This window comes from Telopea speciosissima, chromosome 1 (assembly GCF_018873765.1).
Source record: "Telopea speciosissima isolate NSW1024214 ecotype Mountain lineage chromosome 1, Tspe_v1, whole genome shotgun sequence".
In the NCBI taxonomy this organism is placed as follows: domain Eukaryota; kingdom Viridiplantae; phylum Streptophyta; class Magnoliopsida; order Proteales; family Proteaceae; genus Telopea; species Telopea speciosissima.
In genome coordinates, this window is record NC_057916.1 from 9,083,337 (window position 1) to 9,102,920 (window position 19,584).

General features: G+C 37.5%; 2 protein-coding genes and 1 pseudogene across 2 annotated transcripts; 2 read left to right on the forward strand and 1 right to left on the reverse strand.

Moving 5' to 3' along the window:
* Positions 1 to 332: 332 nt before the first annotated feature.
* LOC122649103 (pentatricopeptide repeat-containing protein At2g13600) lies at positions 333 to 2,682 on the reverse strand. The gene has a single exon (XM_043842462.1). The coding sequence runs from the start codon at positions 2,632 to 2,634 to the stop codon at positions 511 to 513; it is 2,124 nt and encodes a 707-aa protein (XP_043698397.1). The 5' UTR covers positions 2,635 to 2,682; the 3' UTR covers positions 333 to 510.
* A 2,156-nt stretch (positions 2,683 to 4,838) lies between these two features.
* Positions 4,839 to 5,948, forward strand: LOC122656407 (receptor kinase-like protein Xa21). Its single transcript, XM_043850947.1, has one exon. The coding sequence runs from the start codon at positions 4,839 to 4,841 to the stop codon at positions 5,946 to 5,948; it is 1,110 nt and encodes a 369-aa protein (XP_043706882.1).
* An 11,497-nt stretch (positions 5,949 to 17,445) lies between these two features.
* LOC122656483 lies at positions 17,446 to 19,428 on the forward strand (annotated as a pseudogene).
* Positions 19,429 to 19,584: the final 156 nt, after the last annotated feature.

The following is a 19,584-nucleotide window of genomic DNA, read 5'->3' on the forward strand; positions in this document are numbered from 1 at the left end:
ACACCCGAAGACCAATGGAAAGTAGAAAAGAAACAAGAGGCAACCATGGACCATCCTAGTAGTATTACAATGGATTGATTCAAACTTATTTGACACTCTTATCACGAATCACATTACAGCTAAAAAGGATAAAGTAATAAGGAAAGATTTCTTCTCTTTTTCAGTTCTTTTGGAAGTAATAAATAAATAAAAATACAGCAGACCATATTTTGACAAAATGCACCAAACTAGACAGAATAGAAAGACATTTATACAAGACTCATCTACAATTACCATCAATACCAACTCCGGACTTTGATACAATTGTTTTTTCTGATGTTTTACAACAAAAATTCTGAAGAAAATTGTAATCCATATATATAATTTGAGCTTCAAGTTAAATTACAAATGCAAGTATAACGTTGGTTTCTAACCATTTGCTTAGTTCAATCAATAAAAGACAACAATCTAAATAGACATGATTTAATTAACCAGAATCCCCCAATACCTTCTAAGTAATGCTCAGACTGATTATCCTAATGCTGCAACTGCTAGCATTTCATTTTGAGAACATGAAGTTAATTCCAAATTCTCTGGTTCCTCACAGATCTCTACAGCAGCAGATCCAGTATCTGGGATGTACCCAACTCGCTTCATATGTTCTATAAGTATCCTCAAAGATGCATATATTTCTTTCCTTTGTGGATGTTTTTTATCTTTTACCATGAAAACATGCAACTTGCTTTGTATTTCAATCCAGCTACAGCCTGGCTGCTTAACAACCCCATGCTGTCTCATCAACTTCCTTATTCTCACAACATCCCCCCATCTTCCAAGCGCAGCATGCATATTTGAGAGAAGAACATATGGAGCAGAGTTCTTGGGATCAAGCTCCAAGAGCTTCTCAGCCACATGCTTACCCATCTCAATATTTCCATGAACTTTACAGGCTGCAAGCAAGGACCCCCAAATTACAGTGTCAGGTTGCATTGGCATGTTCTCTATGAGCTTCATTGCTTCATCAAGGTAACCAGAGCGACCAAGAAGATCAACCATACAAGTATAATGGTCCTTTGATGTTACTAAACCATGATCCATTGTAATTGAATGGAAATACCGACGCCCCTCCTCAACCAGGCCTGTGTGGCTACAGGCACATAGGACTCCAATCATAGTGACATGGTCAGGTTTCTCCCCGCTCTCCAACATTTTCCTGAAGATGTCAAGCGCTTCACTGCCATACCCGTTTTGTGCATAACCCACAATTATGGCATTCCATGAAACATGATCTCTTTCAACCATCTTTTCGAACACACATCTCCCATCTTCAATCGATCCACATTTTGTGTACATGTCCACAAGAGAATTTCCCACAAAGATATCAGATTCTGGACCTGACTGAAATTGAAATCCATGCTTCAGAATATGACTGTGAACCTGCTTGCCAAGCTGTAGATCAACAAGGTTCGCACAGGCATTAAGGGTATTTCCAAATGTGTAATGTGTTGGCCAGACAGATTCCATCTTTAAGAGACGGAACAGTCTCACTGCTTCTTCACTCTCCCCATTCTGTGTATAACCAGCAATAAGTGCATTCCAAGATACCACATTTCGCTCTGTCATCTTTGTGAACATTAATCGTGCAGCTTTCACACTTGCAGCCTTAGCATAACCACTGACCAATGAGGTCTCAGACACCACATTTCGAACTGGCATCCTATCAAAAACAAACCTTGCTGCTTTAATTCTACTGCATTTTGCGTACATGTCAACCAATGCATTGCCTAACACTAGATCAACCCTGAACTTATCACATTTGACCACACGGGCATGAATTTGTGAACCTTCTCTTATTGTTGACAAGCTAGCACAAGCACTAGCAACACTGGCTAGTGTGACTTCATCTGGTTCAAGCCCACATTCCAACATCCTAGAAAAAACTTTCAAAGCCTCATCTGCTGGACCATTCTGTTCATAACAAGTAATCAAGCTGTTCCATGACACTAGATTTTTTGCAGCCATCCCATCAAAAACGTTTTGAGCACTGACCACACAACAACATTTGGAGTACATGTCAATAAGCGCAGAACCCATAAAAACATCAGCTAAGAATGGAGATTTGAAGATCGAACAGTGGATTTGGGTACCCATTTTTAAATGGACTAACCCTGCACAAGCACTGAGAGCACTACCAAACGTGTATTCATTGAGTACAAAATCCTCCCTATGCATCTTCACAAAAAATTCCAGAGCTTCCACAAATCGATCATGTTGAGCAAAACCCGATACCATTGAATTCCAAGAGCATTGATCAGGCTCCGGCATTAACCTGAAGAGACGCTCAGCTTCATCAAGAAAACCTGATTTTGTTAATGCACTTATCATCGAATTCCACGTGAAGGTATTCTTCTCGGGCATTCTATTGAACAGCTTGTGGGCATCATCTAGACAGCCGCATTTCGCAAACATATCAATTAGTCGATTTTGAATGAAAATTTCAGATGCAAAACGGGTTTTGATAAGGCGGGCGTGAACACGATGACCGTCACGCAGGGATTTTGATCGGATGCATGAATCCAATAGCTTGGCAAAGGTGGTCGAATTGGGGAGGGAAAGGTCGCCAACAACTTTTTTAATCCATCCATATTTGGCCATTCCATCGTCCCTGGAAAGAAAAGATTCATGCCTTTAATAAAAAAGTCTTCTCAATGAACTAAAGAGCTGCAATGGAAATGGGCATGTGTTGTATTAGTATTTTCTGAGGCTGAAGTACTTTTTTGTGTTTGTGTTAATTTGGAATACTTCTGACCCAACAAATGTTGTATGGTAAAACATGAAAAAAAAAGTACTTCTGCCACCAAAAAAAAAAAGAAAACAAGTATGGAATGCATCTTAACAGAAATATTTCGTGTGTTTATACCAAATTGCATAAAATACCATCTGGCTGCCATACACTCATACACAGATATAAAACAAAAAAAAGTATTCATTCCATATGCCACCATTGGGCTGCCACACACATATACACAGATATCACACAAAATAAAGTATTCATTCCATATGTAACTATCAAGCTGCCACACACCATACAAAGATCAGACACCTTTGTAGCATTTCACTGGCAAGAAATATTCTACATTCACTTAGAAATAACACAGCAATGGATAGGATCAGAACCATAGTTGGCTTGGGCATGCTTTGATGTCTAAGACTAATAGTAATACTCATCTTTACCTGGGACCTGAACCATGATATAGGACTGGCAAGCAAAGTAAACCTCTAATTGTTGGAATGGTACATATACTGTTTCGGTCTCTTGAGACCTGAAGATAATGTGTTTAGGCTAGATGCCACATTAAGCATAGGTATATTGCGTATTGGCTGACTGCCTCATTATATTTGTTTGAGTCGCCGGAATCAGACAACGACCCACAATGAAATCCGGTGAACTGAAGGATATAGAAAACAAAATTCCCTCAATTTTCTAGGGTTACCGATGAGAGAAGAACAAAAGGAGCAATCAATATAAACAAAAGAGATTGCTTACCGAATAGTCGTTGCAGTCAAGAATGGCGGCCAAATCAGCGGCGAATTCCTTCCGTTGAACAAAATCAGACTGCCACAGTACAGGGCAGAGATGAAATTGGATATTTTGGTAAGGAAAAAGTTCCCTCAAAATTTTCTAGGGTTACTGATGAGAGAAGAACGAAGGGCGAAATCATAAAAATTTACCGAATTGGAGCCAATAATGGCGGAGAAATCTTATCGAAGGGTCGTTGAAGCCAATAATGCCGGCCAAATCAACAGCAAGCAGGTGGTTCTTAGAAGGAGATCAGACTAGGTAGCACGAACGACAGAGAGGGAGAGAGGTTTTTTGGGCGAGTGTCCATGAGACAAGTGGCGACTTCCGGTGGATGTAGACACGCAGCGGTGAGCTCCGGTGGAATGGATTAGCAGAGGTTCTTGGCTTCGATAACAGGGCTTGAGGATGATGAGAGCGCGGGGTATCTCGAGGATCGGGCTTAGGGTTTCAAAAATCGTTGAATCGGATGATTCGTATCGGAATCGGCTGGTATCTATTCTGATTCGAAATATTCACGTCAAGATTCCCCAATTTCTACCGTTTCGTGCCAACTCTAGGGTTATTCAGACCGATTCCAGACGATTCCGATCTGATCTGAATTGCCAATTTGTAATCTGGCCCATTGAACTAACCAAGAACCAGGACAAATCATTAGACCAGGCTGCCTCTCATAGCGGTTGAATCCACTATGGGCTGATTTTGGGGATTGTTCCAGAAGCATGGTTTGAGGTATCAGATTGGTTCAGCCGATTTTGGTTTGGTCAGATTGGTATTGGTCGAGACCGATCTCGATACCGATCCAATCCAGCTATACAACAAAATGTGGGTGACATTTAAAGTTTATAATATGTATATATTATTTCACTAGATATATTATAGTATAACTTAAAACAAGCTGGAAACAGTTTTGATAGATCCGTCCCTAACAACTTAGGAAATCTTCAAAACCTTAAATGGTTCAGTATTAATGCAAATCAATGTGGAACAGGGGAAGCTGGTGATTTAGATTTTGTAAATTCTTTGATCAATTGTACAAATCTAGAGAATTTGCAACTACAAAATAATGGTTTTAAGGGTCCCCATCCCAACTTTGTAGCCAATCTCTCAACACAGCTCTCGGTATTTCTTTTGGGAGAGAATCAAATATCTGGAACCATTCCTATTGGGATTGAGAATCTCTTTAATTTGATCGATTTGGCAGTGGAACATAACTTTTTGGAAGGTAATATTCCATCTGTAGTAGGAAACCTTCCAAATCTTCAAAGATTATTCTTGAATGGAAAGACTTTCAGGACAGATACCTTCTTCTATAGGCAATCTCACTCTTTTGTATGAATTCCATTTTGATTCAAACAATTTGAATGAAAGCATTCCTTCCAGCATTGGAAATTGTCAACAGTTACAGTATCTAACCCTTGATAATAATAATTTCCAAGGTCCAGTACCTAAACAACTCTTCCTTCTTTCCTCTTTATCAATATATCTCGACTTATCTTATAATTCTCTAGCCAATTCCCTACCAATTGAAATCGGTAACTTGAAGAGTCTTTCTACAATAGATATCTCTAACAACAGATTGTTTGGAAAAATTCCTTTCTCCATTGGTGGTTGTAATAGTTTGGAACATCTTTATACGGGGGGTAATTTAATCGAAGGAACCATTCCTCAATCTCTAACTCTTATGAAGGAGTTTCAAGTTTTAGATCTCTCACTCAACAACTTATCAGGGCAAATCCCAAAAGATCTAGAAAAACTTTCAGCATTGCAGAGTTTGAATTTATCCTTCAATAATCTTGAAGGAGAGGTACCAACAAAAGAAATCTTTGGAAATACAAGTGCAATTTTCGTGAGTGGAAATGATAAGCTTTGTGGTGGAATTGCGGAGTTACATCTACCTGCATGCACAAACCATGGATCTACGAAAAGAGAAAAATCCCTTGCTCTGAGCATAGTTTTGGTGATAATCGGTGTGATTCTCGGTTTTCTTTTGATATCTTCGTTTCTTACTCTCTATTGGATAAGAAGGTCAAAAAGTAAACCTCCATCCACACCAATAATCGGAGAACAATTGTTGAAGCTTTCTTACAAAGATCTCTTCCAAGCTACTAGAGGATTTTTTGCAAATAATTTCTTAGGTTCTGATAGTTTTGGCTTTGTATACAAAGGGATTATTGATCAAGATGAAGCCATTGTTGCAGTTAAGGTATTCAACTTTCAAAATCCAAGAGTCTACAAGAGCTTTATGGCTGAATGCAAAGCATTAAGAAACATTCGGCATCGAAATCTTGTCAAGATTGTAACTTCCTGTTCAAGTCTTAATTCAAAAGGCAAAGATTTCAAGGCCCTTGTTTATGAGTTCATGCCCAATTGGAGTCTAGATGATTAGTTGCATCTACCGGTGGAGACACATAATCATTCAAGAAATTTAAGCGTTTTTCAAAGATAAACATCGCAATTGATGTGACCTCTGCTTTGGATTACCTTCATTATAACAGTTATGCACCAATTGTTCATTGTGACTTGAAGCCAAGCAATGTTCTACTTGATAGAGAAATGACTGCACATGTCAATGATGTTGGTTTGGCGAGGCTACTTTTAGAACCTGACGACAATTCATTCCAGACTCAAACTAGTACCATTGGGATAAAAGGATCTATTGGCTATGCTGCTCCAGGTAACAAATAAACTATACAATTTTATTTTGAGTTATCAATCAATACATTCAATTTTTATTCTATTGTTTATGTCTATTGTAATCAAAATCTTTTTGTAGGCTATTAAACATGATCCAAATAATGATTTAGAAAAAGGGTCCAAATCTAAAGATCATGTTCATTAGATTACTACTTCAATCCAACTATCGTTGGATATTCAGATCTTGTTTTTAATAGTTGATTGAGCATATCGACACATTTTTCTATCTTCATTAGGGTGGATCATGGTTTTATCTATATTCATTTCAATTAGGAATTCATTATATTACTATGAACACATTGGAATTTAGATTGGATTATTTTTAACATTATCAAAAGAATCATGGTTCCCAAATTGAAAAAAAAAAATGTTCATGTAACTCGCTACTTTTGAATAATGTATTCACAATTTTCATATTTCATACCGTATTTCTTTTGTATGGAGAAAAAAATATGCTAATCTCTTAATGTTTTACTAACAACGTGATGTTTCTAAATTTCAGAATATGGAATGGGTGGAAGGGCAACTATACAAGGGGACGTGTTTAGCTATGGGATCCTTTTATTGGAGATGTTCACAGGAAAAAAGCCAACAGATGAGGTGTTTACTGATGACTTAAATCCCCATAACTTTGTAACGACAGCTTTACCTGTACACGTGATGCAAATTTTAGATCCAAGACTCCTACCTAAGGAATAACAAAGTGAAGAAATTGAAAAGATTGCCATCAATAAGATTGAAGATCCTAGTCATAAGAAAGATCACTTGCAAGAATGTATAACGCCAATAATTGAAATTGCAGTCCAATGCTCCATGGAATCACCAAGAGTACGAATGAACATGGATGATGTTGTGAGAGGTTTACATTTAATTAAAGAGAAATTTTTTTGAAACAAGAATATATCAATCCAGAGCAAGTATGCCTGATTATAAGGTGATTCTAAATTTATTGTGTTGTTTAGGCCACTTAATGCTCATGAAAAACTAAGGAAAAGAAAGTTCTAGATCATGCAATAGAAGTAGGCTAATCTAGAGTTAAGCATACCTTGGTTTTAAAAAACGGTAACGATACCGATACGGATATTGATCAGGAATAGACAGGTCAAGGCCAATAATGATGCTAAAACTAGATTCACATATGATAGTTAATTTGACAATTGGAAAAGTTTAAGACTCAATTCTAACCTTACCTAAGTCTAATCTTTATCAAGGTTGTATTAGTTTTGGACAAGTAACTATATTCCAACTTAGATTGTCCTTGCCCCAAAATTTTTTTTTAAGATTATCAAAATCAAATCGAAACTGTTTAATGTAACTGAATCGAACCGTTTACACCGAAACAATGAACTTCTTGTACTCAAACCCATTTGTGACCAATCAAACTGCAGTTTTGACACAAAAAAAAACAAAAAAAATAATTAAAATGAAAAAAAAAAAAACTTTTAGGTGGAATAATTTCTGAAAACCGCCTGGTTTGATTCATACTTTTGTACTATTTTTTTGAAAACCGCCTAGTATCATTCCTGCTTTTGTACAGTTTCTGAAAACCGCCTGAAGTGATTCCTTTTACTCTTGTACAATGTCTCTGAAACCCGCCTGAAGTGATTCCTTTTACTCTTGTACAATTTCTGAAAACAGCCCGAAAACATGGTTTTTAATCTCGGATCGGATCCGTATCGGCCAGAACCGATCCCGAGATAGCACCGTTCCTTTCAAGGTCTCGTGGAACGGTCACGGACTACTCGTGGGTTCCCAAGTTGGGAGTTCGAATCTGCAGAACCAAGGCTCTGCTACTCTACTCTGATCTGCTCTGCTTGGAGTTCACGGACTTTCCAATCTCCACTTTCTTTTTATCTTCCTTCCCATTCTCTTATTATTTAGGTACCACTTTCTCTTTCTCTTCATTTCTCATTCCAACTTTCTCTTTTATGCTCCATTGGTTTCTACCCATTCCCTTGGCCGATCTTTACCCAGACATTGCTGTTCTTCGTCCCAAATCCTCGAGAGTACACAGAAGAATGAGAAGGAAGAGGAGGAGTTCTTACCGTTTTTGACTGGGTAAATCCCTGAGTCTCTCTATCTCCAGATACTTTTTTCCATTTTTTTTTTTTTTTTTTTTTTTTTTTTTCATGCTAGGTTTAAGAAAAATGCTCTGATGAAAATTGTTTAACATTGGTTTCAGAATATTGATATGAATTTATTTTTCTTATCAGGGAACTATTTCAGACCTATTAAGGGATCTTCTAATAGTGTGTTTTTAGATTGAAATTTTCAAGAATCCATGATATTTCCAGAGAAGAAGATTCAGATCTTGTTTTTAGAATGAGTTACCCTATAACAGAACGATCACCTCTCTTGCATTATAATTTCAAGGTATTGGCTGTTCTCATTTAACTCATCCTAAATCATTGCTCAATCTATTCATTGAATAGTGTCATTCATGGAAGTGATAGTGATCTTTCCATATGAGGATGTTTGCACAAATCGGATCAATGATTCACCAGAAAAATTATAAGTTTTTTCTATTTCTTTTTTGTGTAATCAATGATTTTTCAATAAAAACTTATATGAGATGACATTCTATAAACCCTAAAGCAGAAAGTAGTAATGCATTTTAACTCAAAAGAAAAAATTGACCCAACATCCAATATTTCTTATATCTAATAAATTCTAAACATAATTTCACCTTAAAAAATCACTTTGAGTCTCAAGAACGCTTTTAGGAATAGGTATTAAATTAGGTGTATTGGCAGACCTGCATTAGTATTAGTCGTGCCCAATACCAATACATGACTAATCTTAACACAGATCAACGAATCGGGTTGAGTATCGGTTAACTTTGTGTTTTTTCCAAGCTTTCTCTTGTTGTGTTTAAGCTTAATCGACTTATGCTTGCTTGCCTTCCATGGAATAACTTTATTTAGTTGCTTCATTTTTTATTTTATTTTTTAAATATCTCAAAAGAACTTTATACTAAAATCAAATTTCAAATCATGAATCCAGATACAATTATTCACTAAAGTGTTTTACTATTATTCTGCATGTCATAGGCTCTTAGCTTGGCCGGTTACGTGTGTACATATATATATATATATGTATGGGTATCATCTTATAAGAATAGTTCATTGGTGCCTCCGTGCACGAAGCATGTGTTGTTTTTATAATGGAGTTTATGGAAGGAGGAATACTCAAATACTATTTAGTGGATAATGAAATTGTAGATTTAGAAAAAAGTGTTCGCTTCGTCCTGGACAAATTAATGGAGTATGTACATGGAAAGAACATATTTCACAAGGACTTGTAACCTAATAATAAAATTTTCTTACTGTTTTTCTATAATTTGTTGAGGTGAAAGAATTAAGTGTTTGTAAGTCTTGCAAACATATCTATCCATGGATTGCAAGTTTTTCTATAATTTGTTGAGGTTCTTTAATTGTTTGTAAGTCTTGCAAGTTTATATCTATCCATGGATTGGAATCAAACTAACTTTGTTTCTTTTTTTGGCAAGAAATCTTGTACTCTCAAAGGACAAAATGACATTGAAACTGTTAGAATGTTCAGTTTGGTACACCCATCTATAGGGTTCGTGAGGTAACCATTTTTTCGTCCAGTAAACCTCTTTGAATACTTTCTCATTGAAATTCAATATCTGATTATGGAAATCTTGATCAGCTATTAAGGAAAGATTTAAACTACGATCTCCAGGCTAATAGCTACAGTTTCTCCATCATTCTTTGGGAGCTCTATTGGAGGCACTATTGTCATATATGAATGTATACTTTTCATTTAGTTGTTCTGGCTTCTCTGAATTAAGCTCTTGAGATTGACCTATTTTACTGGAACAGTTTATTGGTGTCTCTGTGCATTCACAAGGACTTGAAGCCTGATAAATTTTGCACACAAAATACCAAAATGCACATCATCCATAAGGACTTGAAGCCTGGTAATAAACTTTGTACTCAAAGTGTAGAGCAATGGAGTACATACACAAAATGGACGTCATCCATAAGTTTATTGGTGTCTCTATGCATCCACAAGGACTTGAAGCCTGGTAAGAAATTTTGCACACAAAGTCTAAGCTTCACTTTAGATATTAGTAGAGCAATGAAGTATGTATACAAAATGTCAAAATGCACATCATCCATAAGGATTTGAAGGCTGACAATAAATAATAAACTTTGTATTCAAAATGTAAATTTCCCTTTGGATATTAGTAGAGCAATGGATTATATACACAAAATGGATGTCGTTTATAAAGACTTAAAGACTGATAATAAACTTTTCTTATTGTTCTTCTATAATTTGTTGAGGTGAAAGATTTACACCCTTGAAGTCAAACAAACTTTGTTTCTTATTTTGATAGCAAATCTTTTAAGCTCAAATGACAAAAGGACATTGAAATTGGTGGATTTTGGGCTAGCCGACGAGGAGCCACCGAAATTAATCTAAGTACGATTACATGTATTTTTATAAGGAATAGTTGGACTGAAAAACTGGAAAAAAAACAAAAGGGACTTAAATGTATTTACAAGGAATATTGCCAACTACATGTTCTTTTGCTGGATTGTGATACTCAATTCCTTATTTTTTTTTAAAGGATGAAATTGTTTGATAAAAAAGAGTTAGAGGATGCATAAATTGTGATGGATCCTATGTCTTCTAATAATTGTTTTTGTTTTTCAGAGAGCTCAAGATCGAGGATGGTAAAATGGTTACTAGTTCTCTAGAATCTGGATACTCTAACTTGCTATGTTATATTGAAATAAAATACTTCTTGAGTTGAGTCCACAAGAAACAGTATGATCTACTTCATGGTTACATTGAACTATTATTCAAGTGAAGAAGTGTACGTGAATCATGAAGCTGAATGGTAAGTCATTCTATTGATGACTTCTGCAGATTGATGGATGTTGTTGCAGTGTTTTAGACTATTTTACTCAAATGAAGGTTTTTTGTACCAAATATTAAAAGGCAAATGCATCTATTTATGAATCTCTATTGTTAGATTAATCAAACAAGAGGTAAAAGGTTGGCTATTTCAATCATAATTTTTTTTTGCAAAAGGGTTTCTAGCTTGAACTGATAGGTATAGATGGGAATATGTACCAAATTGTGGTACTTATGATCTTATAGGCAATATATCTTTACCTTTAGTAACTAGATCATTCCCTTCTCTACTAGATCTTGCTACCTCCAATCCCAAAATGATGGCCTCAAGTTACAAGTGCCAATTGAGAGTAAACATAGTAGCAGCTTTGTACTATTCTAAAACAAGTAGCTTATGGATTTGGCTAATATTTGTTCCATTGGTTGGGAAGGGAAGAGAGGAGAGGGAGCATCCATTTATTTTGGCACAAGGCAACCCAATGAAAACAGAGATTGGCTTGACATGTTATCAAAACATGCCGAGTTACAAGACCGAGTGACTGATATTTAGTCGTTTCGTGTGCAAGGGGGCAAATTGACGGTCGCTTGATTGTTATTGATCGACTACAAATCGGGAATTGGTAATCGGGTTGGTGAATCAGTCTATTCGTATTGGAATCAGCCATTACTGATGCCAATTCGAATCGATCCGAAATAACCAATTCATGCCCAAGAGCTCTAGAAATTTTCTATTTTTGAATTTGAAAACTGAATTTAGGCTCTTGGCCGATTCTAAACCGGCCTAGATCATAATCAATATTAACCGATTCCATCACCGATTCTGCATTTTAAAACCCTACCAAAGGCTCAAAAGTCCAAAATTCAAAATGGCTCCATAACAAAATCCAATGCCACAATCCCACGACAGACACGTGACAACCGATGTCTATACTTTGCCCACGTATGCATTGTTTGAGGAATCAATTATCGATTCCGGTCACATCGTATCTGAAATCGGAATCAATTTATTCCACTTCCAATTCCAGTTGATTTGAATCGGCTTATTCGTACTTTGTTTTTAGGGTTTAGATCAATTCCAACTTAATCAAATCAAACCGAGTTAATTGCCATTATTTTATTTTTTTTGGGTGAATAGTTAATTGCCAATTCTATGGAAAATTATCGCCCCCAGTATTGGGGGCGCTCCTGTGCGCATCATGCCGCTGAGCACCGTCCATGTGTGCACAGTGGGTCCCACCGTGCACACATGGGTGGTGCTCAGCCGCATGATGCGCACAGGACCCCTACTGGGGACGATAAAGATCCCAATTCTAATTACTTCAACCAAGCATGTATGGAAATCCTATCTCCTTGATAGAGAATAAGTACATGTAGTCTACCAATAAAATACAGAAGTAAGGGAGAAAAAACGCGACGTGTGGGTGTGTGGTGCGCTGCCCCTGTGCCCAGACATAGAGGCATGTGAAATGACTGCTAACACCCAGGTGTGTGTGGTGTGCTGGCATGCTAAATGACTGCTACACCCCCATAGAATGTGCAGTCATTTCGCATACCCCTGTGTTTAGGCGTTGAGGCAACGTACCGCTCCCAAAAAATACATGTAATTTTAACTAATCTGGATAATCAAACCCCAATTCTATTCTACTCAATTTGTGATAAGATATGCTCCTAAGGTTAGTACAATGGTCAACCCAATTGGGCTCATGTAAAAGATGATGTGGTCAAACTCAAGCATATGTACTTGAAGCCTTACTCTCTTTCTTTCACAATTGACTCTTCTATTACGATTTTAGGGTTCAAGTAAAGCATGATCTGCAGGTTTGGTTTCAGGCTTTAAGGCTTCAAGAAAAGCATCATCCATTGGGTTTCAACTGGGCTTAGCTTGATAATTGTGAGGTATGGTTCTCATTTTTACGCTCTATGTGTGTGTTTTTACAAGCGCCTATTATCCCAAAGATCAAAACCCTCTATGAGTTTCATTTGGTTCTCTCTCTCACTTCCAATCTATTAGGCCCCATTTGTTGAGAGGGGACTTAGATGAGATGGGAGAGCATAATTGGGGTGGGAAAATGGAATTTTCATCCTCTCCTGTTACAGCACGGTGCTGTAATGCATCGTGCGGCAGCTGCACAGGTCATGTGCGTCATGTGGGGCCCATTGTGCCACATGGCCTATGCAGCGCCGCACGATGCGTTATAGCACCATGCTGTAACAGGAGATGATAACGATTCGGGAAAATGCTAATATGACATTTCAAAATCCCTCCCGAACCTTGTTTGATTAATTTTGGGTAGTAAACTTACAAAAGCTCAAGGACATCATTAATTGCTTTGTCTGTTGATATAACACTTCAAAATCCCACCCCTTTGTTTAGAACAGAAAGTGGGATAAGATTGTTGGGAATATGGGACCCGCATGTTAGTGGGGTTTTGTTGGGATGGAAATGTTGAGGTAAAGTTACTTTTCTCATGAATAATAGCCCTGCCTCTCTCCTTGGATGCCCGTGCACACGAACCGATATTTAGTCGTTCTGCGTCCAAGGGAGCAAACTGACCAATAGACCAAACCAAAGACATAGTTATTTTGATTTGCTTGACGGAATGAAACAAAATTCATGAAAATTTTGAATCGAAAAATTATTTGACCAAATCAAGGCCAATGATTCGTGATTTATTCGCTAGAATATTGAATTATATGCGAATAAGTCGGGTACGTTAAAAAACCAGAAAACCCCTATTGCTTTTCAATACTCATGAATGGATGAGTTGTCATTGTGGTAGGCTTGTCAACTGGTACGGTTTCGGTAATACGATACAGTTGTGGTATGGTATCAAAAATAAGTACCTAATACCAATATCATACCACACCATTTAAGAATACCATTTTCAATACCGATACTGTACCATTTTGATATGATTTCGGTACAGTATAAAAATGGTATGGATTCGGTACAACATATAAGAATTGGATTAAGGACAAGTGGACCAAGAATGGATCTGGACCGGTGATGGGTAAGACCATAAGAATGGCTTCCTTTCCATCTGATCGGGTGGTGTGGATTCCATGCATCTTCCATCTTCTTCATTTGACTGAGGAGATGGTAACCCTAATAGAGGATGCGGCGGCGGCGGCAGCGGCAGCAAGCCTTTAGCAGCAGGGTGGTGGACTAGTGGTAGTTTACTAGCCTTGGAAGAGGATAGTCACTCCCATCTTCCAAGTCATTGACGCTACCAAGAGCACTGGATGCCTGCCCTCCTTGAATGCATAGATCTGTTTTGCTGAGGTTCATGGGGCTGTCCATGGTATCCTTGCGTAGAAACATGAGGATGCACACCACTCCTAGAAGCACGAAGATGACTGGAAAAGGGACGGATGTCGCGCTCCATGCAAGATCGATTCCCCCCACACTCATGGATTTGGTTATGCCTCTCAACCCAATCAAAGCATTCCAAGCAATGTGTGTCCGCATGTCCCAGTCGGCCACAAAAGTAACAAAAAGTTTCCAGCCTCTCGTATTTGAACTCCACCTTTGAAATCAGGTCTCTCGATCTCTGAGGATTTGCTCCTGCTCTACAAAGGGGGTTACTCACATCAATCCATAGAAGGATGCGGACATAGTTCTGAGACGGGTGAGAGCCAGAGCACAGACTTCCTTCAATAGGGTTTTTAGGTTTTAGCCTTTTAGGAGTTAGTCTTAGCCATTTCGACTTTACGTACTTCTTTTTAATTTTACAAGTATACCCCCAAGATGGTACAGTTTTGGTATAACAGTATGGTTTCGGTACATACCGACAGTATTGTACCCAATACCGGTACCGAATCGTACCATGGTCAATAACGTTTGACTTTACACGGGCGGTTTCAGTTTCGGTATACGGTTTCGGTTTCAAATTGACACCCTTATTGCACCCCCATGTCCATAGGGCTCTTCCAGTCATTTCCTCAAACAAGTGGGGGCTATAACTATAAGTACCTCCCCCCCCCCCCCGACCTTTATGTGCTCCATTTTGGGGAGGTCCATTTCCCCAAGTTCCTCTAATAGAGGGGTGTGGAAATGATCATCCTACCTCAGCCCGAATGGAACCACCCCCTCTATTACAGGACTTGGGAAAATGGAGCAGACATAAAATGGAGCAGATAAAAATACCCCACCCCCAACCTGGAAGCCTTAGAGGTCAAAATTTCATCAAATAAAATTCTTGTAGCTCCCACTCCCTTTTGCCAAGTGCATGTGATAATGTTCCCAAATTCCTTCCCACTATGTATATAAAATGCTCTTTATACCCTTTTTCACCCATTGTGTCATTTGGAGTAATCATACTTGGAGCGGATGTTGGTGGATTCTGACAACAAATTCCGGCCATCCAAATATCCCTGTAGTGAGCAAAGACACTCCCACATTTCAATGGTAAATTTACCTTCTTTTTTTTTTTTTTTTTTTGTATTTTTTTGTATTTATTTTCATTTTCTTATTAAAAACATGTTGTTTTGAGTAAAAAAATTAATCAAAATAGTTGCTGGTTGTACAAAAATTGAAATGTTTATGTATGATGTCCCGCACTGTGTTTGATGTCCACTAATTTTCCCAGTTCCCAAGTAATCTTATTTTGGACAGTTTTTCCCTTGTAAACATTTTAAGAGTGTGTGGATTCTGAATCTATGGACTGTGTTTTGAGTTCAACCTTTGTGCTAGGCTTAAAGTACATATTTTGGTCAGTATACCTATTATTTGGTATGAGTCAATTCAGCCTCTACTGGTGGTTTTTGTAGTTTTCTCTTTCTTACCCTTGTTTTAGCATTCTAAAAAAAATATAATAAATATTAGAAATGCGAAAAAATATCCAAAACAATATGGAGAACTCCTCTCATTATGTTTGATTTTTTGGACTCAATGGCCATTGTTGTCTATGCATGTGTCATGTTGTGAATGCTCCCCATCCCCCAAGGACATAAATATCATTTCTAGATTTGATGGAAAAAAATTGAAAATAAAGATGCACATGTTGTTCCCATGGTTTGTAATCATTTAGCGTAGCATAACTCACAGTTTAGCATGCATTTGTACATATGAATCACTATTTTATCAGTTTAAATTCATTAATTTATATATTTTATATTTTTCATAAATTGGGCAAAATTACATTACAAATCACCATGGCATGTTGCATAGTGATTTTCAACCATTTTAGTATGTGTACATGACATATCAGCATATAGGATCATATGCATATTTTGGTGCATTATTAAAAATGTTTATGTTACTTTTTCAAAATGCATTTCCATTTTTTTACCCATTATGCACATTTTCAGTAGAAAAATACCCAGAAAAAAAATAAAATTCCCCAAAGATTTCTTAGCCCAAAAAATTTAGTTGATGTCCTCTTAGATGTTCCTTATGACTTAGGACCTTCCCCTTCAATGGGTGACGTGAACTTGTATGTCTATTTGTATCCTTTCATTCCAAGGGCAAATTGGCAATTGTGTAAGGAAAAAACCCCAAAACATAAAATCCCCAAAAATAAGGAAAACCCAAGCACAAGACTGATTGGAAATTCCAACCTTGATTCATTAGCAGGGGAAAACCAACCATTTGAACAACCAAAAAAACTTCAAGAAACTGAAATCTAAGCCTACATTAAGCATCTAACAACAATTCATCTTTTATATGATATGGCTCCAAGAGAAGAAGAAATTCCTTGATTCGTCGCCTCCTTAGCTAGAAAATCAGCAATAAGATTAGCTACCCTATAACAATGCAAAATTTTCCATACAATAAATAATAAAAAAAGTTGAAGGGAAATCCAATCTTGCATCACAAACCAAGGAATAACATTAGCATGAACTGAGACCAACAAAAAACATAAAAGCAAGGAAAATTTTATCTTCTCATGCACGTGTGGGGTATCCTTCATTGGAAAGGATTCAGTCCAACTTTTAATTAAGGATAACTGTCAAAATGGATGGCTTGAAATCCATTTTAACTATGGTTTAGATACAAAACTGATCCTATTAAATCGCCAGTGGGGAGGGAAGGGTTCCAAATTGACTTCCAACCACAAAAAATAAAATAAAAACAAAACTCTCTCTCTCTCAAAAGGTATAAATATCAAACCCCCTCAAGCATTACTCCTTGAATCAAGTCTACCAAGAATCCTCTACGTTGGGAATTGGGATCGAGCCTCGTTCAAATAAGTTCAGGGCTTTGATCCCAGCCAGCTCATTTATCTTTCTCATAAATTAGTTTTCTTTTCATTTTGTAATTTTTTTTTCTTTCAATTCCGATCAAATAACTAAGGGGAATAATGGGCTCAAGCAGGGATCTTGTGTTAATAACCTGTTTATTAGGCCTCCTTCTATGGGGGGCTGACGCCAGAAGAGTTTTTGTGGGTGAACCTACTGCGGCTCCAGAAGCAGCTCCAACGAAATCCGAAAGTGAACCTACGGCGGCTCCAGAAACAGCTCCGACAACACCTGGAACGACTTCACAAGATACAGTGTTCGATGTCACCAAATATGGAGCAATTGGTGATGGAAAGACGGATAATATTGAGGTACAATATTTTCTATATCCAACCGTTAAGTCTCGATCCAGCTTCATTATTATGAATGAATAAAAATGATCGACACTTTAATTAACTAATTTCTTAACTTGCAGGCATTTTCTGCTGCATGGGATGCTGCATGTAAGTCCACAGGGACATCTACCTTTTTGGTACCCCAAGGAGACTTCATTCTTCCTGCAATAACTTTCTCTGGTCCTTGCTCCAACAACATTTCTCCACGTGTTGAGATAAGGGGCAACATTGTAGCTTCCCCAGGCACGGACGGCATTCAAACTTGGATCACATTCCAAACCCTGAGCCAGTTGCATATCAATGGGTTCAGAACAGGATCGCTGGATGGTAAAGGAGAAACCGCTTGGACCAATTGTCGTCACACAAGCAGTTCAAATTGCAAAACCCACCCAACCGTAAGTGTTCTTTAAGTTGCACAATTGCAACCAACCCGACCTCTGAATGAATAATGTTGCAGGTTCGAAACATGGAATGGAAATAGTCTTCTTTTCTTATCACGAAGCGGGCCCGGGCCCGGGGCCGGGTTAAACAGTGTATTAACTTAATTTTCACTTAATTTGGTTGTTGCAGAGCTTGCAATTGTGGTCGATTACAGGTGGATCCTTGAGTGGTATAAGTTCGACGAATAGTAAAGCTTTCCATGCGATTATTGGGAACACTAAAGACTTCATCATCCAAGATGTCAAGCTGGTTGCCCCTACAGAAAGCCCAAACACAGATGGTTTCCACATTGCCGACTCAACCGGTATCACTATCACTAACGCTGAAATTGGAACTGGTGATGATTGCATCTCCATTGGATCGGGTGTCACCAACATTTCCATCACTAATGTCCAATGTGGACCAGGTCATGGAATCAGGTAATTAATTACATGCAATAATGCTCATCATTTCTTGCATCATAATTCATTATATATATATATATATAAATAACAAATTAAGGAATGATCGATGATGAACCTTACTAATTGATTTTTTTTTTTTTTTTTGGTTATTAATTAATTAATTGTTGTAGTTTGGGAAGCCTTGGGAGATATCCAAATGAACAACAGGTGAACGGTATGCTGGTGAAGAATTGTAACTTTACTAACACCGATAATGGTGTTCGGATAAAAACATGGCCAGGAAGTCCAGAAAACACTGTTTCTGATGTTAGATTTGAAGATATTGTCATGACAAATGTGTCAAACCCCATCATCATAAACCAACAATATTGTGACAAGCAAAGCTGCACATCTGAGGTAATTAATTCCTAATTACCACCAAAACTAATTAATTATTAATGCAAGTAGATATATCGAGGTGGTAATTAATTACTTAATTAATGCATTAATTTATTTGTTTATTGACTTACTAATATAAATAGTATTATATATCATTAATAATAGTCTCACCGATATATTTTATATATTGAACATACAGCCCTCGCGTGTGAAGCTTACTGACATTCATTTTAAGAACATCACGGGTACAAGCTTCACCAAGACTGCAGTTACCCTCTTATGCAGTGAAAGTGTGCCATGTGAGAACGTAGAGCTCGATGATATCGACTTGAAGTATAACTTGGCCGATGGCGTTGCTACTGCGCTCTGTAAAAATGTGAAAGGGGTTACTTCTGGCGTTCAGAACCCAAGTTCATGCTTATGATCGAGTCCATCGCCTTGTACGTACAATGTGTTTGGTTCCATGTTTATCGTTTTCATGGCCTAGGTAATTCCTCAATGTGGGTTAGATTGTGTCGTATAATATGGTATGACCGCTCCCGCCAAGCAGGCTGCTGTACATGAAAGGACAAAGCAGCTTCGCAGATTATTTTTTTCTAATCGATTGAACCAAACACATCTAATTTAGATAGATTATTTTTTC

Excerpts from the sequence above, each read along its gene's own strand:
- LOC122649103 (XM_043842462.1), bottom strand. The coding sequence starts at position 2,634 with ATGGCCAAATATGGATGGATTAAAAAAGTTGTTGGCGACCTTTCCCTC.
- LOC122656407 (XM_043850947.1), top strand. The coding sequence starts at position 4,839 with ATGGAAAGACTTTCAGGACAGATACCTTCTTCTATAGGCAATCTCACT.